This window comes from Arachis ipaensis, chromosome B8 (assembly GCF_059453495.1).
Source record: "Arachis ipaensis isolate K30076 ecotype BB chromosome B8, ASM5945349v1, whole genome shotgun sequence".
Taxonomy (NCBI): domain Eukaryota; kingdom Viridiplantae; phylum Streptophyta; class Magnoliopsida; order Fabales; family Fabaceae; genus Arachis; species Arachis ipaensis.
Genome location: NC_142443.1, coordinates 39,898,570 through 39,925,136, shown reverse-complemented (window position 1 = coordinate 39,925,136; position 26,567 = coordinate 39,898,570). Strand labels below are relative to the sequence as shown.

Sequence of the window (26,567 nt, the reverse complement as noted above, 5' to 3'; positions counted from 1 at the left end):
GTGGAAGCAACAACCTTTTACTATTATTCTTGAGAAAATCAACAAGGATAGAAACTCTAATTAATCTTCTGCTAGCCAAGGCCTTTTATTTCAAATATATAAAACCTCTTGTCATTATTTGTTACTTTAATTGATCGCCATTTATTTTTCCGTTCCAATTCTAAAAATTACTCAGAAAATTCCTGATCAATAATTTACACCTCTGTGTCAACTCTTTGGAAAACGACCTGAGAATTCTACTCCAAGTTATTATTCTTAATTATGACATCTTATAAATTGATAGTGGGAATTTTGTCGGTTAAGACTGTACTCATAACGCAGTTTAGAAAATATAATTTTTAGAAATTTTTAACTGACATTTTTCAACCCATCATTGTGCGTACGCACAAATGTGTGCATATGCATACATGCTGATTTTTCTCCTATGCGTGGGCGCAGACCTGTGCGTGGGCACAAGTGCTGATTTTGACCCTTGTGCGTGGGCACAGAAGGTGTGTGTGGGCATAGGCTGAAATGCTTCTCTCCTTTGATTTCTTCATGTTTTCTCCCAATTCTATGCTTTTCATCCACTCTCATCAAGCCATTCCTATCTATTACACCTGAAGTCACTCATCAAACATATCAAGGTATCGAATGGAATGAAAGTGGAATAAAATTAATTAAATTAAGCACAAAAGAGCATATTTTTATAATCAAGCATAATTTAGGAGGAAAACTCAAAATCATTCTATTTAGGTGAATAAATGTAGGTTTATATGATGAAATCCACTCAAATCAAACCAAAATATATCGTCAAATATGGATTCATCAGCCATCTTCTCAGTTTCAACCCTATTTAACCAAGTACGATACCAATGTTAGTCTTTGGGGAATTTTTGAATAGCCTGTTGTTGGAGTCAAAGTATCTAATGTGAGAATTTATATCGGTTCAGAATTTAATAAAATAATTTCATTGTGAGCATAGCCCAAACCAACAATCAATCCTCAAATCAAAGTTTAATTTTGGTTGTCACAAGTCCAACCCAATAAAAGTAATCGAGAGTATTAGTCCCGGGTCGTTCTCCCTAGGAATTACAATCGAGTGCCTAATTATTGGTTATGAGATTAAAGGGGGTTGGGTTGATAAAAGTGCAAGAAAATAAATGGCAAGAAAATAAAGGTAACAACTAAAGAAAACAAGTAATAAAGAGAGACATTCATGGCAAGGATTGAGAATATAGGCTTTCTATCCTAGTCATTAATTATCATACAATGATTAACAAGTGCTAATCCCATTTGGTCATCTCTAACATCGGAAGAAGGCACAATGTTATCTTCACATTGAGAGAAAGTCAAATAAGACTAGTTAATATCAATCCAAAAGTTCTAATCAACTCACTAATTGAATTAGCAAGAGATTAGAGTCAATGAAAATAATATTAACTAACAACCCTAAGTCACCAATCTATATTGGGTATTAGTGACTCAAGATTTCCTAATGTCTCTTTCCAAGCCAAGAATGCTAAAAAAAATACTCTAACATCCAACCAAATATTTTGTCAAACACTTGGAAGGCGTAAAAGGAAAGCATCATAAAATTACAAGAATAATAAAATTTACTACTACCCAATGCAAGAAAAGTAAGAATAACAACTCAATTAAACAATAAAGAAATATAAAACATAAATTCCATTAAAAGGAAATCCAAATCCAACAAGAATGCATCAACATAAAAAGAGGCATTAAAAGGGAAATTAACAAGAGAACTAAGAAGAACAAAGATGTAAGAACAAGAAATTATAAAGAAAACTAGTTGAAAACAAGAAATTAAACCTAGATCTAAGAGGAAAATTAACCTAAGAACCCTAATTCTAGAGAGAAGAAGGAAAGAAATGGAAAGAGGAGAAGAAAAGAAGGTAGGTGAAATAGGGCAGTCCACGCGTACACTTTATGTCACGCGTACGCGTGAGTTGCAGAAGTGAAGTACGACGCGCACGCGTGATAGTGCAGAGAGAGACATATGACGCGTACACGTCACATCACGCGTACGCGTGGGTCAAAATTATGCTAGAGGCACAATTTTAGCACCCTACACGCGCAACTCTCTGGTTCTTGTACCGGGCATGAAAAATTTGGGGGTCACCCGTACGCATGGATGAGGCGTACACGTGAGGGGTTGGAAACTTGAGGGTCACGCGTACGCATGGGCAACACGTACGCGTGGCTGGGTACTCTGTTTTTCAAAATTTTTCACTTTCTTGCACCAAACCAAGCATTCCAAACCTTCAAACAGCAACCAAAATAGCATAAAACCTTATTTAACATACTAGACTACTAAATAAACCAAACAAACAAAACTAAACATGAAATTAAACTTATTTTGCCAATATTTATAAAAGAGAAAAATGAAAAGATGTTATCATGGTGAGGTGTCTCCCACCTAGCACTTTATTTATTGTCCTTAAGTTGGACTTATAGGGAGCTCTCATCAAAGTGGCTTGTACTTGAATTCATCTTGGAACTTCTACCAATGCTTGAATCTCCAATAAGCTCCATAATTCAAAATTAACAGCTTCAAGTTTTGATGGAGTTCTTCACAAACCATGAGCTCCCAAAATTGATCTTCTTTGTGTGATCCGGGATCCCACACCTTGTTTTCACACACGTCTTCAAGTTGATTATTATAATTCTATCCGGGTGGTTTAGCCTTGGAATTCTCACTTAAGCTTCCAAACAACTTCCTAGACCCCTCCAACCCTTGCAATTCAACTTTGAGCATGCAACCATATTGAACATAGAATGATGTTTCCAACTACCAACCATCTCTCTTTTGCTCTTAAAGCCACAAAGAGTTCTTAGTTGACCATCCGTCTCAAGCAAACCATATTCAAGTGGGATAATAAAGTTTAGAGATAAGAGATTTACCCACTTTAATGAAAGGATGGATGGTGATGGCTTGGGGAGAGGTGTCTCCAATGGTCTTGCAAGCTCTACTCCCTTGTTTTCTTCCTTGACAACTTCCACCTCCTTGCAAGCTTTTTCAACTTCAACCTTTTTCCTCTTGGGAGCTTTCTTCCAATTCAATCTCTTTTTCATTGCTTACCAAGGGTATGAGAGGTTGTGCATATTCTTTATGACCTCAATTTCATGTCCAATGGGAGAGGATTTAATTGTGGATAAGAATTCATCAATGATTGAATCCATCTCTTGATCAACCTCTTCAAGATCTCCAACTATAATATGCTTTGGAGGTTGTACACCCTCCTCAACATCAATATCCAGCTTCTTGGAAGAGGGCTCTATAATTCTACATTCCCATGGACTTTCAACATCTCCTAAATCTTCAACCAATCTTTCCGGCTCAATTGTCTCAACTTCCTCCCTTGGTTGCGATTCTTGCTTCAACTCTTCTTCTTCACCTTGAAGCTTCAAGTTTACTCCCTCACTATGCTCCTTGGTTGATCCTCCACATTCGTCAATGGGAGTACTTGGGATGCATGAGCTTAGGTGGGAGACCATGTGGTTAATGGCTTTCGCCATGGTAGTAACCATGACTTCTAGCTTCTTTAGCTCCTTTTGCTTCTCTTCTTGCCTTTGGATATAAGAGCTAATATTTCTTTGTTGTTCTTACAAGAAGATTTAGAGAGCTTCATCTATTGAAGGCGGTGGTGAAAGAGAGGGTTCATTGTTTGGGAGAAAGGATTCATAATTGGAAGGTGATTTATCTTGGTAAGCATATAGAGATGGTGTATATCAAAGTAGTTCTTGGGAGTAATTGTGTTGGGATTGTTATAGTTCTATGTATGGTTCATATGGCTCATAAGGTGGTTGGTATGGTGGATAAGGATTAGGGTCATATGGAGGTGTTTGGTGGTAGGGGCTTGTGAGTATGGTGGTTCAAAATTATGTTGAAGAGGTGGTTGTTTATAATCATAAGGCGGTGCACCATAGCCATTGGATTGGTATGCATCTTGAAATAGCTCTTGCTCATAGTACATTGGTGGAGGTTGTTGCCATGAAGATTGATCATATGCTTGAGGCTCCTCCCACCTTTGATTGCTCCATCCTTGATACATGTTCTCATTATAATTTCCATTCCCTACAACATAGTTAGAACCAAACTCATAGCCAAAGTGGTGAGAATTCATAGTAGCAAGAGCAAATAAAAACAAAATCTAATAAGAAACAAAGAAAACCGAATTCTAAAACTAGCAAAAACTAGCAAACAAACCAAAATCACGCTATTCACAATATTAACATATATACAATAACCAATAACAAGCACACATTGTAATTCCCTGGCAACGGTGCCAAAAACTTGATGTGACAATTTATACCGGTTCGGAATTTAATAAAATAATTTCGTTGTGAACAAAGCCCAAATTGACAATCAATCCTCAAATCAAAGTTTAATTTTAGTTGTTACAAGTCCAACCCAATAAAAGTAGCCGAGAGTATTAGTCCCGGGTCTTTCTCCCTAGGAATTACAATTGAGTGCCTAATTATTGGTTATGAGATTAAAAGGGGTTGGGTTGATAAAAGTGCAAGGAAATAAATGGCAAGAAAATAAAGGTAACAACTAAAGAAAAAAAATAATAAAGAGATACATTCATGACAAGGATTGAGAATATAGGCTTTCTATCCTAGTCATTAATTATCATACAATGATTAATAAGAGCTAATCCCATTTGGTCATCTCCAACATCGGAAGAAGGCACAATGTTATCTTCACATTGAGAGAAAGTTAAATAAGACTAGTTAATCTCAACCCAAAAGTCCTAATCAACTCACTAATTGAATTAGCAAGATATTAGAGTCAATGGAAACAATATTAACTAACAACCCTAAGTCACCAATCTAAATTGGGTATTAATGACTCAAGATTGCCTAATTTCTCTTTCCAAGCCAAGAATGCTCAAAAAGAACTACTCTAACATCCAACCAAACATTTTGTCAAACACTTGGAAGGTGTAAAAGGATAGCATCATAAAATTGCAAGAATAATAAAATCTACTACTACCCAATGTAAGAAAAGTAAGAATAACAACTCAATTAAACAATAAAAAAACATAAAACATAAATTGCATTAAAAGGAAATCCAAATCCAACAAGAATGCATCAACATAAAAAGAGGCATAAAAAGGGAAATTAACAAGAGAATTAAGAAGAACAAAGACGTAAGAACAAGAAATTATAAAGAAAACTAGATGAAAACAAGAAATTAAACCTAGATCTAGGAGAAAAATTAACCTAAGAACCCTGATTCTAGAGAGAAGAGGGAGCTTCTCTCTCTAGAAAACTAACTAAAGCATCATCCTAACCAAACTAATTGCTTCCCCATTGACCCATCTTGAGTTCTACATTAAATAGCCTCAGAAATGAGTTAGATTTGGGCTTGGAAAGCTCAGAAATCGCCCCCAGCGAATTCACTTTACTGAGGTCACGTGACCAACATCACGCATGTGTGTGGTCAACGCATGCGTGTTGCTGGCAAATTTCCTCCTCACGCGTACGCGTGGCTGACGCGTGCGCGTGGCTTTGCAAATGTCCTTCTCACGCGTACGTGTAAGTGACGCGTGTGCGTGGCCTTCAATTCTCCAAATGCTCATTTCTTCATGAATTCTCCACTTGCATGCTTTTCTCTTCACTTATTCCATCCAATACTTGCCTTATAAACCTGAAATCACTCAACAAACATATCAAGGTATCGAATGGAATTAAAGTGAATTAAATTTAGCTATTTTAAAGCTTAAAAAGCATATTTTCACTCTTAAGCACAAAATAGGAGAAATTCACAAAACCATGCAATTTCATTGAATAAATGTGAGATAAGTTGATAAAATCTCCTAAATTAAGCACAAGATAAACCACAAAATTGGGTTTTATCAAAATCCAATGGGAATAGAATCTTGAAAAGAAACGGGTTTTCTTTGAGAGAGACCAGGAAAAGAATTTTTGATCTTGTTTGCGACTTTAGGAGAGATAATAGGGCCGATGAAAGCTGAGTCTACACCGTCAATGGTAAAAGGGAGTAGCACCTGAGATTCTCGTATTTTTTATTTTGAGGCCATTGGTTCAGGAGTAAAATCTTTTCTGTTTTTGACAACAGGTTTATCGCAAATGACCACTTTAGATGAAGTAGGAGGACTTGTTGACAGATGGTGGCTTGAGGTTGCCATAAAAATATAAATTGAAAAAATCCAAGTATTGGGTGCCGATGTTGTCAACAATCAACAGACAAGCTGAAAAGGTAGAAAGTAATGTATAAAAATGAATAAAAATTGAAATTATATGGGTTTAATTTGGTTTAAGCTGCAAGCAAGGATTTAACATGGAACAAGACTTAGGCCTAGTTTGGGTAAATAGCTTAATTGAGCTCCTTTTGAAAAAATAGATTAAACAATAAATGGCTGTAGTAAAAGTAGCTTATAAATAAGTTATTTTCTGTTTATATTTTTAGTTCTAAAAGTGCATCTTTTATAGAAATGTGATAAAAAGTAGTAGTATTATGAGAGAAGTCATTTTTTTAATTTCTCTATAAGTTACTAAATAGCTTCTTAGAAAGTCGCAATTTGGTTTTGAAAATTGCACCACATTAATACTGTAAAACCCGGTTAATTAACGGCTAATTAACCCATAAATGAGAATTTATTCTAGAAATCCAAAAATGTTACTTTTATGGCTAAATGTGATAGAGGAGATTGAGACGAAAATTTCAGTACCAATTTTATAGAAATCGGACCAAGATTGGACCGAACGGGCCAAACCGGGCCAATCGGACCCAAAGTGGGCCCTTGGCCCAACTAAACTAAACCAAAACCCTAGTTTTCAGCACTCTCTCTCCTCATAACACACAAACACACGCTGAAAATTAAGATGGAGGGAGGAAGAACACTCTCTCAAGTTCTCTCCCTTGGTTGATCTTCAAACTACCATAACTTTTGATCTAGAGCTCCGATTGCCGCTCTGTTTGCGGCCACGCGTTCACCGCGGAGAGCTCTACAGAACCCATACAATCAATCTTGAGGTAAGATACGTTTTACTGTTCGAAATTCCAGCCCTTGATTTCGAGTTTCTTGAGCAAAAATGTTGAGATTTTGGGTTCTTTGATGTTATAGGACCCAACTCTCTTGAAGGAGAAGGTTAATCTTGTCTCCTTGGACCTTGGGTATGGTAAGATTCTCAACCCTAGTGTAATTTGTTGTTCTATGTAGTTTGGGTATTGAGATGTTGTGTATGGGTATGATGATTGTGGCTTAGGTTGTGTATATGTGAATATTGGAGCTTGATTGGTAATTTTGGAAAGCTTGGAAGAGGGTTTTGTGTGATAAAATCTGTTCTTGGAGGTGTTGATACCTTGAGAGCTTGTGGACAAGTGGTTTGGAAGTGCTCCGGTTGAGTTTGGAAAATCGGCTAAGATATGGTTTCGGTTTTCCGTATCTAATATGTAATGTGGTAGGAAATACTTAGGCTAGAGGCCCTAAGATAGGCATTGAATTGATGATGTTGTTGAATGGTTGAGATATATGATGTGATCATATATGTGATTATGAATATTGATGCCTTGATTGTGTGATATATGAGAAAATGCATGTTGTGATATATGCTTGATGAATGATTGAGGTTGAATTGATGGGTGGTACCATATTGTTGGTGAGTATGATGATGATTATGTATAATGATGGTTGATTGGAAATTGATATTATTGGAAATTGGGATGAGAAGGATGTATGACATGATATTGTGTTTGTCCTTTAGCCATTGATTGAGAAGTGTTAAAATGGTTGGATGTGGTTTTGAGAATTTTGGTAAAATGTCAATGTGTGAGTTGAGGATGGCTTGATGTTGATTTTGGTACATTTTGATTGATTTCAAAGAAAAGGGATGAAATTGGCATGTTTTGATTGATTTTGAAAAGAGTTGAAAGTGGCTTGTTTTGAAAATGGCACTTTATGGTTTTGTATGAAAACATGGTTTTTGGGCATACTTTGACGGGATATAACTTGGACTACAGATCTCTGCTTTGTGCCAAATTTATTTAGAAATGAAATTGGATCCAGGATGTCCATGTCGTTCGAAGAACGGGTGAAAAACGATTTAAAATGAGAAAGTTATGTCCGTCGGAAGATTGGGGGTTGAATCTGTAAATTCTGCAGCTTTTAACTTAGAAAATTTTTTAGCAGAATGACCCTCCGCGCGTAGGCGCACTTGGCGCGTACGCGCCGTTCTTCGAGAAAGCACCATCCATGCGTGCGCGTGGTGTGCGCGAGCGCGTCGATGCGCTGCACCAAATGCCCAGCCAATTTCCAGAGAGTTGTGCCAGAGTTGTGCCAGTTTTGTGCCTGGGGTGCAAGATCACCCACGCGTACGCGTGGCTGACGCTTGCGCGTCGTTTGGCTAATTTTCAATCCGCGCGTATGATGCTTGCGCGTCGATGAGTTTTAAGGCCATCCACGCGTGCGCGTAGAGTGCGCGTACGCGTGGCCCTGTGTTCATCCCAAAGTTGATTTTTGAGTTTTAAAAGCCAAATTTCATACTTCTAACCCTCCGATCTCACCACTTATGTCTTAAATCATTATGATATGCCTAGCTATGAGATAAGGAGCTAGTGAATGTGGTAACTTGCGAGTGAAGCAAGGGAAAAATGAATGATCAATGAGGATCAAAGATGATTATGTGAGATGTGGAGGATGGCGGTGGAAGTGTTTGTTGTGCCATGGGCCGAAGGGCCGTAATTGTTAATGAATTAGCTGGTTATGGATTTAACCGTGAGCCGGATGGCTAGATTATTGTCGTGTTACGGTGGAGCCATGATTATGGCCAAGTATAAATGCATATATGCTGTTGAATGAATTGTGAATATTTGCACTTCCACCATCGGAGATGAGGGTTTCCCTGGGTAGTAGCAGTAGCTAGCCACCACGTGCTCCAGGTTGAGACTCGAGGCTCTGTTGACCCTATGTCGTAAGTGTGGCCGGGCACTGTGAAAGTCCCGGATGAGCTCGCCCCCGTAAATATTCACCAGTGAGGGTGATGGATATGGATCATGATTATGATCAAGTTTATGACGAGTATAACTCGAGTTGGGGATGCGCGACAGAGGGACAGTCCAATGGTTAGCTACCAGGACTTATCGGGTTGGCTCTATAACCGACAGATGATATCATCAGCCACTAGGGACAGGCATTCATCATATGCATACTATGTGAATTGTTTGAGATTGCCTATTTGACTGCATATTACTTGCTATTTGTCTAAATGCCTTAATTGTTCTTATTTGTATATCTCTTGTCTGATATAACTGTGTTTGCTATATTATACTCCTGTTGGTGGTTGGGAGGTCTGAAGGAATTGGAAAGGGAAGTATTAGTTAGACTGAAGAATCTTTAGTCAGTTGCCACTTACGGTTTAGCATGTTTATAAGCTTTGATATTATTTGGAGGAAGTTCTAGGATTGCCTTCGGCTTTCCTCTATTATTTTGTATTATATATGTGGAAGCTGTTACCATGCTGGGGACCTCTGGTTCTCACGCATGCGGATTTTGTGGTTTTCAGATGCAGGACGTGAGGTTCCTCGCTGAGGCATGCTGGAGACTTCTGGATTAGCGAAGATCCTTTGTTCTCGGGACTTTGTTTTGGGTTATATATCTTGTTTAGATACTTTTATCTCCATTAAATAATACAAACTGTGATGACTCCTCTTATAGGAGGTTTTGGAGAATAGGTTTCTATATTTGTGTCCCTTTGGGTTTTCCTTGGAGTTTTCCTTATTTTATTATATGTATATATTGCTATGCTCGGACCGGTTATCTTCGCAGCCGAATTTTGAGTCTTGATATTCCCGTTTTTGACACTCTTTATATATATGATCTCGCGTTGGCTTATCCTTGTTCGTTACGTTATCGATCGGAGTGTTGCGCGTTCGAGTTACGGTTTTTGTTTACCACTTTTTCTACAAAGGCTCCTAGCTATAATCAATTATTCATACTACTATAAGTACTAAATTTTTGTTTTAGAGGTCGTAATACCTTGCCATCTCTGAATTATGACTTAAGCATAAGACCCTGTATGGTAGGGTGTTACAAATACTACTACTTTTCATAAGTCAAAAGCTCAAAAAAGTTACTTTTAAAGCTTCCCAAACGAGCCTATTATTAGAAGCCTCTTTATTTGGGATTTTATCATAAATAAAAAATATACATATATATTAGCAGCCTATTTATTTGGAATTTTATCACAAATTCACAATAGGACCAACAAAAAGATATGCTTTTTTAGAGGTTAGAACATCCTACTATTTTTTTCAATTCAAAAGGACTAAGATAAAGAGTATTTGACTTCTAGCACACTTGAATATGTCCAAAAAAATAATCTGTAATTTTTGGTTCATAAAATTTAATACAGTGAAGCATGCATGTAATCTGAAAAAAGAGAACATATTGAACAAAAAAAAAACATAGTAGAATTGAGGAATAATGATTCAACAGTCAAATCTTAATTTGAGTCAAGAATGTAAAGGAAAAAAGAGAGAATACTCTTCAAAATAAGATTTTAGTACTCATAGATAACACAAGAGATAATATTCACACCATTTAGAGTTAAGGTTCCTCTAAATCAACAATGAAAAAGAAAAAGATAAAAATAGAGCTAGCAATTAAATCTTACCTGAAATATCAGAAGAGCTAAATGTAGTTGAGTTCTTATGAACGGAAGAAGTCCACCATAGTAGATAAAATTTGAAAGAATGAGAAACACAAAATTAAAGAAGAAACTTTTGTGTATTCAAGACACTAACATATTCTCTCTCATAAATATTACAAAAAGATAAGAGTATTGAGCTATCTTATTTTTGTTTGGTCAAAATAAAGAAAAATAAATAGGTAAATAAATAAATAAACAAAAAAAAAAAAGTACGACACTGTACGAGTGCTCCTATTTATATTATAAGTTAACATTTTAAAATAAGATACTTGTCAATACGTGTTTTTATTTATATATATTTTAAAAAAAGAAAAAAATATATAATAAAATAATAAAAATATATATGTATATATAATAAAATAAAAATATATATAAAAAAATAATAGTAATAAGTTTAAAAGAATAAATAAATACGTGCTTATATATGCTTCTTTTATTGCTATAAATAACAAGATTTTTTTCACTTTCAATCACTATATGACGTCAAGTGAAAAATCTGGGGAGACATTATGTTAGACAAAAAATATTATTTTTATAAAAAATTATAAAAAAGAAATAATTAGTTATATAGTTATGTTTTTGTATATAATATTTATGTTTATTTTAATTAAATTAGGTTATTTGACAGTGTGATTATTTATTTTGATTTTTTTGAATTGGTATCAAACAACAAGTGCAGGAACAAGTACAAATGCCATTCAAATTTTCATTTAGTAACTGTCAGTTGATATTACGTTAGTCTATAAATAGAGCTTTAAGCATATTTTGTAAGGAGTTCAGTTCTTTTGGAAAACACTTAGAAATCCAAAACGCTCTCAACCCCCTTGACATCACAGAGTAAAATTAGAAATCTTAAATAATTCATCTGAACTAAAACACTTGTAATTTGTTTCTTTTCCGTTTTTATTAATAAAATTTCTCTACTTTTACTTGTTCTTTTTACGTTTATGTTTCTTTTTTTATCTTCTCTTTAATTTTTTATTTGTTTTAATTTCTGCAATTTAGTTTGTCTTCGGTATCTTACATTTCTTTGTTTATTTGTTACTTTCAATCCTTTTTAATTCTTATTGACGATACAATTGCGATATTGAGATACCCACGTTTTCTTTTAAACATTAACAAAATTTGAGTAAAACAATTACTAATTTAACAACCAAAATATGTTACATAACACTCATTAAAATTAAGATGAAATATTTTTTCCAAAATTAATACATTCTCTTCCTCCTATCCATCATCTTATCTACCTCTCTCCCATTCTCTATTTCTCTTTACCCTTTCCACTCTATATATAATTTATAATTTATATTTTATATTACTAATTTGATAAACTAAAATGTGTCACGAAATATTCTTTCATTACAATTATAATAAAGTCTTTCCTCCAAAATTAAAATACTCACTCTCTTCTTTTTCTTTATCTTTCTCTCTCTTTTCTCTCTCGTTCTCTATCTCTTTTTACATTATTGTTCTACAAAAAATAAAATTAATAAAATAATATAATTCAAATAGATTCATAAAATTATAACAAATATGTTAAATTTATATTTAAATATAATTAAAAAATAATTTTTAATATTATTTATATAAATATTTTATTATTATTATTATTATTATTATTATTATTATTATTATTATTATTATATTTTTTTAGTTTTTTATTTAATTTTAAATTTTTATCATTTATTTTTTAAATTTAAATTTTTATTTTTTTAAATATTTATTATATATAATTTAGTTGATAAGAATTTTTTTTATATAATTTTTTTATAAAAATAACTTAATTTTATAAATATTTAATATTTTGTCATAATTTATAATATTTAAATAAAATTAATGTAATTTTAAAAAATTTATATTTTCTTAGTATTATTACGAATAAAAATATTAGATATTGATAATTTTTTTTGTCCGTGTGGTTATATAGACTTATTGGTAGGTGGCTACTGTGATAAAGTTGTCAGTTTCATCTTTTTGTAAAGACGTTTTTCATTTTGTGGTTGTTATTGATTTAAAAGCGTATTACTAAAAGTGTTGCTTAAAGAGAAAGTGTTATCCTTGATCGTTGACTTGGCTCTGATACCAATTTTTCAATTTCGACTTTTCTTTTAATTCTTTTTTCAAAATTTCATGCTTTATTCAAAGGATTTTGATAAAAATAATTTGCAACTTCGTAATCTAAAGTATTAACCATTTCTACAATTTCTCTTGTATTTATTATATGATTATTTATTACTAATCCTTGATGTATATTTATAATTCTGATTTTGTACTTATAGTTTTTTAATTCTGTTCTAATTTCTATCATTAAAATATTCTTTTTTACATGGATTATTATATAAAAAATCTTTTATCTGTTTGTCCTTTTTTTTTAATATAATTTCTTAAATCCTTAAGAACTTCTTTTATTTCTACACTTTATCTTATTTCTAAATATCTTTCTAATTTGTCAATTTCATTCTGCATTTTTTCTTTTAACAGCTTTAATTCTTTTAAATCGTAATATGGTTTTCCAGGCATTTATAAATTTCTTAAATTTAATTCCAACTTGTTTATGTTTATTCTTATTTCTATTCTTTTTATTATAAGATCATCAATTTCGATCTGAAGATTATTTAATTCTCTTTTATACTCCTCTATTTTACTTTTTAATTTTCTCGCTCTTTTTCTTTTCATTTTATTTTCTGATTTTTCAATCTTTTTATGCTTTATCATAATTTCTAAAAATAGTTTTGTTTAACATTATTTATTTTAGAATTTCTGCAAACTCTATCATCGATTCATCACTATTTTCTAGAGATTCTATTAATTTTTCTAGCTCTTCAACTTCTTTTTTCAACTTGTTATAGATTATTTTTAGAGTTTCAAATGCTCTTTGATTTATTTCAGAAAACTGCAAATAATTCAAACGATTCTCTCTTTCAAAGAGCTCTTGTTTCTTTCTTGATAAGTTACATATATTTCTTCTTTATTTATTGTCATAATTTAGTATTTAGGGTTTCATTTAATTTTTCGATCTTTTTTGTTAATTCTTTTATTTCAGAATTTTCTTCTTTAATCTTTAACTTAGATAAACTTAAAGGACTATTAATTTTAGATTCTCTTATTTGAAAATTCGATGAAACCGATTTTCCTGATGATTCTTTTAATAATAGAACTGGATTTTCAATAGCTTTATATTTTGGTATTTCTGTTTTTACAATTTTCTAAAATAATTCATCGACATAAATTCTTTCTCTGTTTTTAAATATTATACTATGATGGCTATTTGTTAAAGCATAATTTATTGCATATGTAATTGAAAATGGTTCATCATCTTGTTCCATTAGATTCTTTCTGTGAAATTTATAAGCTAAACTTATAGATCTTCCAAGATTTTCAGTTGATAAAGATATAGCATATCCAAGATGGGCATTAAATTTAACATTTACATTTGCCAAATTTCCATGAACAATTCCAATTATTTGATCTATTGGGTCATCAGTAATTCTTTTGTCACAGATTGCTAAACTTATTGGTGAATTAATTCCTTTCATATATGTGGATTTGATTAAGACTTGTATGGTACTAATATGAATCCATCCAATTTTAGATCTTTTTTGTTGATCCTTAATTTTCTCAATCTGTTTACTCAATTCTTCATCATTTATCAAGGCTATTTCAAGTTCTCCATTAGCAGAATTTTTTTTATAGGAGTTTCAAGTTGAATTTTTCCATAGTATATTATATTTTTTCTATTAAAAACTTCTTTTAAAAGATTTTGTTTATTAAAATTTTCATTTGATTTGAGATTTAGTTCTGTTTTTAGAATAGCCTATTTTTCATTATCTAATAAAGCAGTTAATCTATAATAATCAGATTCTTCCGTTAATTCTAAGCTTTCTAAATAATTCATAACTAAGAGACTAGGATAAAGATGTACCTTTTTGGAGAAAAACTTCCTTTATTTAGTATATTTTACATAAGGTGTTTTTATCTTCAGAGGGGAGATTGTAAATATTAACTCCAGAGGAGAGTTTAGAACTATTTTTTCCTAAGGGAATTCTTTGTCAGACTACAGAATCGCCTCGGCAGCTTCCTCCTTGCTCTCCTAGCATATGAGTACTCTTAGCCTTCTGCTTTCTATTTTCTGATGATCTCTACAATTGCCTAAGCAACCTATTTATAATAGTTGGGTCTGATTGGACAATTCCCATCCTTACCCTTCTTATGACGTCATTGCTTACGTCATTGTTTATTATCTTGCACCAACTACATTATTGGTGCTTTTATGACCTAAGCGCTTACGTCATTATGCAATAATATTGAGGGATGCTTCAGATGTACTGTCCTCTTCTTTTATCATGTGGGCTGATTCCGTTTCATTATTGCTTTCTTCAGATATTTCTGAGGCACATAGCTGGCACTTGTGGTCTTCTCTATCTTTTATCAAATAGCAGAGATTCTTCTTTATCCCTTCAGGGAGCTTTTCTAAAAGTCCAGATAAATTATAGAATGTTGATTCAAATTCCACCAAGAGTCTCATCTCTCTTTCTTCAATTTTATTTCTTTTACTGGACACAAGCAGAGTATTTCTACTTTTATAATTAATCCTTGTGTGAGATTCCTTCGTTATTTTTTGAGTTCTTTCAAAGACCCTTGCTAATGTACTGGCTAGTCTTCCTTCATGACTGTAAATTGTTAAATCTTGAATTCGATCAATTGGTTGAAAATTTTCTGGGAAGACGGACATGAATATTACTTAGTGTGCTGGAACCAAGCATTCTTCTTCTTCATTAAAAATAGGTTGACTGTTTGTAAATTTTAGGGATACATCCCTTGGATTTACATTGTCAATCATATTTTTAAATCTCTTTACTGCATCAACAAATCCTGCAGCAAACTCACTAATAATTTTTAGTTCATTAAAAATTAAAATTGTATCAATTAATCCATACTGGAAAAACTGATAAGTGTCAGATGGAGAAGCGTCCGGAAAGATAACCAGCTTTGTTAGCAGTTCTTTGGCAATAGGATAATATCCCAAAATTGCCCTTTTTTCTTCAGTCTAATTCAGGATTATATTAAGGGTTTCTCTGAGATTTGATCTACAGACCCTTTTCTTTTCCTTGATTTCAGCCCTTGTAGGAATGTTTCTTATTATTCCTGTTCTCTGGGTTTGAATTGGAGTTTTATCTGCTCTTTTTAGGGTTTGCTGTGGATGAAGAGCTTCATATTCCCTGAAGGATTCCTTTGCCTCTTCCAGTGTTAAAAGTCCTCCTTTATGAATTATCCTTGATTGATGTGTGAATGGTGCTGCTTTTTCCCAAGCATCATATACTCCTTTCATGGGGCCATTATAAATTACATAATATTTTTTATCTTGGGTGAATTTTTTAATAATTTCAGCAATTGTTATATTTTCTGAAATTTTTTCTTCACCTGATTTGTCCACCATGCTTAGCTGGCTGAACTCTGATGGTTTCGCTTGTTGTGTTGATTTCATTGCTTTAATGGCCTTCTTGAGAGATTGGATCTGTATTCTTATTTGCTGACAATGCTTGCATTTTTCGAGTTCTTGCTCATATTTTTGAATTTCTTGATCTAATGCGTTGTAGACGAACTCCATTCTCTTGTCAATGTATCTGCAATAACATTTTTGTCACCCTTAATATATTCAATCTTTATTGGATATTGTAACAAAAATAATTGCCATCTTACCAATCGTCCATGATTATAATTAACTTTTAAATTATATCGTATGAAACCTGTTAGGTAACTTGAATCTGTCCTTAATGTAAATTCTCTGGGTAGTAAATCAATTTTTCATTTTTTAAGAGATTTAATTGCTGCTAGAGTTTCCTTTTCAAGAGTAGTATATCTCTGTTCTGTTGGAGTAAAAGTCCCTGAAATATACCTGTAAAGTAATTCCTTTGGGGAATATTTAGAATCTAGTGATTATTTTTCCTGTTCCAAACTTTTTATAGCTTTCTTAGTTTTTAGACATCCTGACCAGGTTATGTCTGAAGCATCTGTTTCTACTATTAAGTAGTCGTTTTCTTCTGGAATATAAAGTTCAGGAAGTTTTTCACATAATTCTTTGACTCTTTGAATTTGCATACTATCTTTTTCTTCCCATTTCCATTCTTTTTTAGTACTTATTTTTGAAAATAAGCTTTTAGTGTATTCTGTTATATTCTTTAAAAATCCTTGATCAGAAATATAATTTATACACCCTAAAAATCTTTGTAATTATTTTCTATCTTCTATTTTATTAGGAAATAAATTTACCTTTTCTAAAATATTTGGTTGAAGCTTTAGCTTTTCTTGAGTGGATAGAATTAATCCAAGAAACTCTATTTCTTGTTTTGCTATTCTTGCTTTCTTTTTGCTAAGAACTAATCCTTTTTCTTTACATCTTTCTAAAACTATTAATAATTTTTGAAGATGATCTTCTTTATCCTGTTTTGTAAAAATTAGTATATCATCAATGTAAACTAAAACAAATTCATTTAACTCTTGTAGATTTTCTTCCACAAATCTTTGATAAATACCTGGGGCTTGTTTTAATCCGAATGGTAATACATTCCATTCATAGAGCAACATACTTGTTGATTCTTTTGTTGGGCAAGTAAAAGCAGTTAATTTCTTTGTTTCTTCGTCTAAACGAAGTTGCCAATATCCTGATTTTGCATCAAGAGATGAAAACCAAGTTGCTCCTTTGATTTTTTCTAAAATAGAATCTTTTCTTGGAAGTTTATGAGCATCACCAATAGTTGCTTCATTCATCTTCTTATAATTAATTACCATTCTTCATTTTCCCCTTTTAATTTTATTATTGTTTTCGACATAAAAGACTGGAGCCGCATGAGGACTTTTACTTAATCTTATAATTCCTTTTTCCAAAAGATCTTTACATTCTAATGAGAACTCTTCTCTATCTCTTGCGGAATAAGAAATTTTATTTGGAACATTTATTTCTTTTGTAGGATCTTTTAATTTAATGCTTACTAATTCTTTATTTGTATTTTTAATATCTAAAGGATTTTCAGCACAAATTTCATCCAAAAGTTCTTCTATTTTTATTTTAAGATTATTTTTTAGAATATTTATCTAAAAATATAAATTTAAATAACATGTTTCTAATATAAAAAAAATTTTAAATTTTAAAATTTTATCTATAGTAGTAGTTGGTATTTTTATACGTTTTGATTTTTGATTTATTGAAGAATCGTGTGGAGCTTTTAAAACTATATATGTTAATTCTTGAATGAATGGATGATATAGCTTTAAAAAGTTATTTCCTATGATAAAATCCATTCCAGAATCTAACATATATATAGATGGAACAATGAACCTATAATTTTGAATAAATATTTCAGCCATCTCTACTTTTTGGTCAATTTTATGTATTGATTTGTCAGCTATTCTAACTCTTAATGGTTTCTTTAATTTTTTCCAATCAAGTTTTATGTTTGTACTAGCAAAGCATTGTGTTGCTCCAGTATCTATGAAAGCATTTATAAACTTTTCTGTTACTTTTATAGTAATAAATGTGGCATTATTGCTAAGTCTCTGAGTCTGTTTTCGAGACATATTCAAAAATATAGTCTAAGCTATCATCTGATTCTTCTAATGGTTAGCAATTTCTATTTGTTTGGTAAGGTCCTTTTTATCCTTTTTTTTTGGACATTCATTTGCATAATGTCCTTCTTCCTGGCAATACCAACACTTACAATTTTCTTTTTTATTTAGGCAATAGTCATTTTGTGTCTTTTATTTTTATTATTATTTCTTTTTCTAAAATACCTCTTTTTTCTCCAATTTGGATAGTATTTTCTTTTTCTAAATTGATATTTTCTTTTTCTTTGAAAATTTTTATTAAGACCATATTTTTGAGGTATATCTTCATTATCCTGACAGCAAATTCTAATTATATTTTCAAATCTTTTTTGAGTTGCTTTTTGCATACAACGTTCTTTTATTTCCTCTCTTATTGCAGAGGTTGCTCCGCCAAAATTATTTTCAATTGTCCCTCTATTTATTTCTCTTATAAATCTTCTCATTATAAATTCATTAGCAGGATATGAAAGTTTTGTTATATACATACTAAGATAATGGTCTTTATCTTCTTCTTTTAATTTATAATAATGTATTCTATATTCACATATATAAGATTTCACATTACATAAATCATATATCTGAATATTAGCTAAATGGTTTTTTGCTTCTTGATATTCTTTATTATAGACTTCTTGTCTATGATCTATAATATTTTTTCTAAAAAATTCTTTATATAGAATCATCATTATATGCAATATCTTATCATAAACTGTTGTTTTGTTGCTAATTCTTCTATTATTTGGTTTTCTATTGATGTCATATAATCTCTTATAGTTCCTTTAGTATGAAACCCTATATAATTCCAGATATCTCTTCCAGACAATTCACTAAGTTTTGGATTAGTAAAGGCTTCTAATAAGAAGAAATTCAACCAGTTTTCGAAAATTTCTTTTTCATTTTTTTTACAGTCTAGATCGAGCATTCTTTCTCCTTCCATTTCCTGGATTTTAGGAACGTATTTTGATGGTATTTTTGTGTACTTTGAATCTTTATTTATAAATCCCTTTTTAAAAGCATAATTTTCAAAACCTGTTTCCCATTTAAATTGAGATTGATTATCCTTAGATGTTCCAGCTTCATTTTTTACTTGTATTAGAATTGCTGATTCTTCATCACTTGAATAATCTAGGATGTGTTCTTCATTTTCTATATTTTCAGAATTTACTAATTTTTCTTCTATTTGAAATTCTTGTTCCATAATATTATTTTCTTGAGCCATTTTTAATTGTTTAAAAAGTATTGTAACTTCTTCTAATTTTTCTTCAATATTCATAATTTCAATGGTGGTTTTACTTTTAATTCTGTTATGTTGATTATATTTTGAAATTTTTTTTCTTTGGGATTCTCTTTTTCCTTATTTCTTTGAGATTTTATGGATACTAATATTTCTTCAAGCATATCTACTATAGAATTTAATTGTGGGTTAAAAGTATGATAAAGATGTGGGGAATCATTTCCATGGTAATATTTTTTAGAAATTCCATGTAAAAAATAAGTTTTTTCAGGTTTTTGAAGTCCTTCAATAAAACTTATAGTAAAATAAAGATTTTGAGAAAAGTCATTTTTTATTGATTTTAAAAATTCGGTGTCATTACAATTAATATTAGTTAAAATCATTAGTTTTTGATCTATTAATTTTGATAATTTAATTATTTCTTCTCTTAAATCTTCTAATTTACTTTTTTTCCATTAGGTAACGCTTTTCTTATAAAAAGTTATGGTTTTAAGTGTTTTGTAGTGAAAAGTATGGCTTTAAAATGTATGGTTTAGGTTTTTCCACGTAGGCATCTTTAAAAAAGGTTATTTTTGGAATCTTTATTTGAGTGGTGGCTTATTGATAACTAAACTAGATGCTTTCGAAAAAAATTAGCTAAAAGTTCTTATACTCATTTGGCGGAGCTAGCTCGTAGGCAATAAAAAAAAAGTCTAGGTCAGTAACTTTATTAAATTTTGACGAGTATGTAATCAGCAAAAGAAAAATGAATAATTTTATATTATTGGATAAAATTTCACACAATTAAAAATATCATTAATGTCTATTTGATGACTACAAATCACAAAAGTTGCTGGTCTCTTAGCACTTTTCAAGAAAAACTCTAAGGGCCAGCATATAACCAGCAAAGAAAAATGAGCCATTGGATGAAATCTCACACCAATCTCACACCATTAAAATCAACATTGATAACTATTTGATGGTTACAAACCACAAAAGTTAGTGGTCTCTAGCACTCCTCGTTAATTAATTAATTGCCACAGAAAAGACTTTTTATTATAATACATATATTTCAGTCAATACATATTCTGTATATCTGGGAACGTTCCATGCATGCACTCCCACCAAACTTGGCTCCACCACCACCTCATGTAGAATAGTAATAAATAAATAAATAATCCATCTGTTCTTAACTCTAATCGAGGCACAAGACACTATATATACCCCCTAAATAATTCATAATCTCACCACCGAAATCACACCCTCATCTCACTTCTCAACAAAACTACTCTCTTTCGAACTCAAAGGCAAATAAAACATTCTCACCACATTGGCCTTCAACAATGAATTCAAATTCATCAACATTATTTATTTCTTCACTTTTTGAGCAAAATATCGCAATTGAGGAGTCAAAAGGTCACATCCTCTTATTATTTCCAAAGCAATATTCTCACTTGCCCATGTCACTAATAATCACTGCCCTTTTCTTTACGTGCATTATTGTCATTATTGTCACCAAATTTCTTCGCACATTATCACTTCATGCAAACACCACAAAACAAAACTTCAAGAACCTTCCACCGGGACCTTCCTTTCTTACCATGATGCAAAACCTTGTTGAGTTTTGCAATAAGCCACAACAAACACTAGCCAAGCTTGCTAAGCTTCATGCCCCAGACATAATGCTTCTAAAGCTTGTTCAATCATCAACTACAATAATCATATCTTCCCCAAACATTGCCAAAGAAGTGCTACAAACCAATGATCTGTTGTTCTCAGATCGAACAGTTCCAACTATTGTAACCGCTCTCGATCACCACAACTATAGCTTGCCCTTCTTACCGGTTTGTCCACTTTGGAAAGATCTAAGAAAAATATGCAATGAACAATTGTTCTCCACCAAGGTCCTCGACACGAGTCAAGGCCTTAGGCGCAAGAAGCTTCTAGATCTTCTTAACGATATGCAAAATTACGGCCGAGCCGGAGAAGCTGTTGATGTTGGGAGAGCAGCTTTTAGGGCATGTATAAATTTTTTGTCCTATACTTTTGTGTCTGAGGATTTTGTTGAATCTGTGGAGAATGATAAAGATGAGTACAAAGATATTGTTTCTACTCTCTTGAAATTATCAGGAACAGCAAATGTGGTTGATGTTTTTCCGGTGTTGAAGGTGTTTGATCCACAAGGACTTCAAAGGAACACTGCTAATTACATTACAATGTTTTTTCATAGACTAGACAAGTTGATTGATAAACGGTTGAAGCTAAGAGAAGAGGGGGATAATTATGTCACAAACAATGACATGCTGGACACGCTTCTTGATATTTCTCATCAGGATAGTGAGAAGATGGATAGAGAAAAAATCAAACATTTTTTACTTGTGAGCTTCCTCTCTCTTTTTTCTTTTCTTTTTTTTTTTATTGCTCTAGATAGTTAATATTTTCGGTGAATATCAACTTTTTTGTTAAATTTTAAATTTCAAATCATAAATTTTAAATATTAAATTATATACTTTAAAATTTAAATTCTATCCACAAATCCTAAATCCTCTGAAACTAAAAATAAAAAAAAATTTTGATAAAAAATATATATTAATGTTAACTACTTAAAAAAATTAGTTTTTTATATTTTTCATATAGAATAATATGATAAAATGCACCGTTTATCTTTTTTCGGTATTGTATTTGGTAACTCATCACCTTCATACCGTAAAATAACGTATAAGGCCTATTGTTTATAGAATTTCTCACTAAAATAAACACAACTTGTTTTATAGGATCTACTTGTTGCGGGAACAGACACCACTGCATATGGATTAGAAAGAGCAATGACTGAATTACTTCATAACCCAAAGGTCATGTCAAAAGCCAAACAAGAATTAGAACAAATCATTGGAAAAGGTAACCCCATCGAGGAATCCGATGTTGCTAAACTGCCATACTTACAAGCCATAATAAAAGAGACACTAAGATTGCATCCACCAGCTCCACTTTTGCTCCCAAGAAAAGCAAAAGTTGATGTTGAAATCTCAGGTTACACAATCCCAAAGGGTGCAAGAGTTCTAATAAATGCATGGGCTATTGGTAGAAACCCTAATATATGGGAAGATGCAAATTTGTTTTTGCCCGAGAGGTTTTTGGGGTCTAATATTGATGTTAAAGGAAGAGATTTTCAGCTCACACCATTCGGTAGTGGGAGAAGAATTTGTCCCGGTTCACCACTTGCTATTAGAATGATGCATGTGATGTTGGGATCATTGGTCAATTCTTTTGATTGGAAACTTGAAAATAATATCAAGCATGAGGATATGGACATGGATCAACCCCTCCGAGCTATTCCAGTTGCACTGAATAATTAATTGTTGTCTGTTTTTGTTGTTCTTCAAAATTCCAGAGTTTTTTTTCGGTGACCAAATTCCGAAGATCTGATTTGTTAGAAAAGGTGATGAATGTATTTTCATTATTATTGTTTTTTTTTCGTCTAGTCATTAGTTCCATTTCAATTGTAATTCCTGTTAGCTCCCAAAGAGTGTGTTAAATTTGCAGCCTTGTATTATATATAATAGAGATTGAAAACACAATAAAATATACTTACTTTTCATTTCTTATTAGTTAACCTACTTGTATTTTTTTTTAAGGTCTGCAAGACAATTACCTTTTTTTCCTAATAAACAATTAATATTTTAGGTAAAAAGAGAGAGAATAAGTGGAGGAGAGAGCAGCAGCGGCAAGCGAGAGTGCAAAGGTGAAACACGGTGAGGACATTGGCTTAGCCGATGGAAGGGATAACGGGGGAGAGTACAAGGGGTTGCTTCAGGTGTCTTGGAAGTGAGCATCTTTATAATATCTAAGGAGATACTTTTTTAAGTGATGTCATAATTATATTTTCTATTTAAAAAATGGTAATACGGTGTGTTGTTAGAAACAAGAGATTGAGAGAGTAATTTGAAAAGTGTATTATTGAGTGTGATAAAATGTACAATATATAAGGAATATTTATAGGTGCTAAATGAATCAGAACAATAAAGGTATAGAATCCTACAATTAATATATAGATATACTATATAAATATAGACGATACTAATTGATCTAAATTGATTCTAATGATTTTCTAACATCCCCTCAAACTCAAGTGGGAGCTAAGGATACCAACTTGAGTTTGGATAACAAAGTCCGGAAACGAGTCGGGTGATGAGCTTTCGTGAAGATATCAGCAGTCTGATCTAGTGTTCCAACAACAATGAGACGAACAACATCAATAAGGATACGTTGCCGAACAAAGTGACAATCAATCTCAATGTGTTTGGTGCGTTCATGAAACACATCATTATGGGCGATCTGAATAGCACTGCGGTTATCACAAAAAATATCAGTAGGGAACGACTGAGGAGCACTCAGATCTTCGAGAAACCAACAAACCGAGATAACTTCAACAGTGGCGTCAGCGAGGGCACGGTACTCAGCTTCTGTGCTTGAGCGAGCAGTGAACGTTTGCTTCTTAGCACGCTAAGAAATGAGAGCGTCGCCAAAAAACAAACAGTAACCAGTAGTAGAACGATGATTAGTGAGATCACCAGCCCAATCAGCATCGGAGTAAGCCTGAAGAGACAAAGAGGAATGGGCAGAAAAATAAAGGCCATGAAATAGAGTGCCTTTGATATAGCGAAGAATGTGAAGAACTACCACATAGTGAGTAGTACGAGGAGCTGACAAGAACTGGCTAAGTACATGAACCGGATAGGCAATGTCTGGTCGGGTGACAGTCAAATAGACGAGACCGCCAACTAACTGTCGATAGAGAGTCGGATTATCCAAAATAGTGCCATCCATAGGGGTAAATCGAACATTAGGCTCAAGAGGAGTACACTCAGTGTGACTATCTGTAATCTCAGTGCAAGCAAGAAGATCTGAAGCATACTTAGCCTAAGAGAGATAGATGCCATCATCGGTGGAGATGACTGATGAGCGGATAATTTATACGCTTTTTGGCATTGTTTTTAAGTAGTTTTTAGTATGATTTAGTTAGTTTTTAGTATATTTTTATTAGTTTTTAAATAAAAATCACATTTCTGAACTTTACTATGAATTTGTGTATTTTTCTGTGATTTCAGATATTTTCTGGCTGAAATTGAGGGACTTGAGCAAAAATCTGATTCAGAGGCTGAAGAAGGACTGCAGATGCTGTTGGATTCTGACCTCCCTGCACTCAAAGTGAATTTTCTGGAGCTACAGAAATTCAATTGGCGCACTCTCAATTGCGTTGGAAAGTAGACATCCAGGGCTTTCCAGCAATATATAATAGTTCATACTTTTTTCGAGTTTTGATGACGCAAACTTGCGTTTAAACGCTAACTTCCTGCTCTATTCTGGAGTTAAACGCCAGAAACAGGTTGCAAACCAGAGTTAAACGCCAAAAACAGGCTACAACCTGGCGTTTAACTCCAAAAGAAGTCTCTACACATGAAAGCTTCAATGCTCAGCCCAAGCACACACCAAGTGGGCCCGGAAATGGATCGGATTTCTTCACCAATTACTCATTTTCTGTAACCCTAGCTACTAGTTTAGTATAAAAACTACTTTTAGTGATTTATTTCATGTCTTTTGACCGATCTTTGTATCACTTTTGATCTTAGACATTTAGGGGCTGGCCATTCGGCCATGCCTGGACCTTCATCACTTCTGTATTTTCAACGGTGGAGTTTCTACCACTACAAGAAAATGGAACATTTGTAACAAAAATTTTGTATCAAATTAAAAATTGTTACAAAAAACCCTTTTTTTTTTATTTTTTTTTATTAATAGTTGCTGATTGTCAACTCTCTCATAGTGCGCTTTGACAATGAAACAAACTAGACCCTAAAGGTACTCCTAAAGTTGCTTATGTTTTTAATATATTTTTGTAGATGATTCCCATTTTATATTAGTATACTTTAATTTGTATATGGATCTCTTTATCACATTTTACTTGTGTCATGGTTGAAAAATGACAAATGTCCTATTGATTGCTTTGATAAATTTGGTTGGGTATGGCTGAGACATAAGTTGCATATTGGTTGTGTTTGTTGGAACCGTGAACGGTGGAAATATCCAATTTTTAGGGGAGGTTCTGCCGAATTTTTTATAAACAGTTTGGATAAAACTTAGTGAAAAAATTATAGATAGTGTTATATCTTGTTTCTAACTTTTTGGTTTCGGTTTTTCTTATTTACAGGAGTGCTGAAAGGGTGACCATATGCAACCTTGAGGGCTCAAGAATGTTTTGATGCATAGAGACACTAATCTATGTTAGAACTTTTATGTTTTGGTTGAACTTTTATGTTAGAACTTTTATGTTTTGGTTGAACTAATCCATGTACTCACTAGCTAATGTTATTTTGTTTCAAGACAATTTTAGCTAGAAGGATCTTGTTTGACTTATGTATGTTTTTGCATATTAAATAGATGTAAACTAGCTTATTAAAAGCGTTATTATATTAGTTAATTTAAAAACTAATTTACTAAATTATGCACGTAATTTGTAATAAAAATAAAGTTGTTACAAAATAACTTATTCGCTTTCGTAACTGAAGAAAAAAAATGTTACCAAATCATGTTACATTTTGTAACAAATTTTTTTGATAGGAAAAAAATTTACTGTCACGAAAAATACCTTCAAGATCAAAATTTGTTACCAGTTTTGTAACGGCTTCTGGTTTTTTGTATCAGAAAAAATTGTTACAAAATATGGTATTGAATTGTAACAGTTCCATTTTTCGTTACAAAAACTTTTTGTAACGGGACTTACTGCAATGGACCCTTTTTTTGTTACAAAAAACTTTTGTGTCAAAATATTGACGTTTTGTAACAATATTTTTTGTTACAAATACGCCTTTTTCTTGTAGTATACACACCATAGATTAAGGTGTAGAGCTCTGCTGTTCCTCGAGTATTAATACAAAGTACTATTGTTTTCTTATTCAATTCAAGCTTATCCCTATTCTAAGATATTCGCTTGCACTTCAACATGATGAATGTGATGATCCGTGACACTCGTCATTATTCTCAACCTATGAACGTGTGCCTGACAACCACTTTC

General features: G+C 32.4%; 1 protein-coding gene across 1 annotated transcript; it reads left to right on the top strand.

Moving 5' to 3' along the window:
• The first annotated feature begins 20,758 nt into the window (after positions 1-20,758).
• Positions 20,759-23,054, top strand: LOC107612182 (geraniol 8-hydroxylase-like). Its single transcript, XM_016313999.3, has 2 exons — positions 20,759-21,873; positions 22,270-23,054. Exons 1-2 carry the CDS (start codon positions 20,839-20,841, stop codon positions 22,849-22,851), a joined length of 1,617 nt encoding a protein of 538 aa, XP_016169485.2. The 5' UTR covers positions 20,759-20,838; the 3' UTR covers positions 22,852-23,054.
• The last annotated feature ends 3,513 nt before the right edge of the window (positions 23,055-26,567 follow it).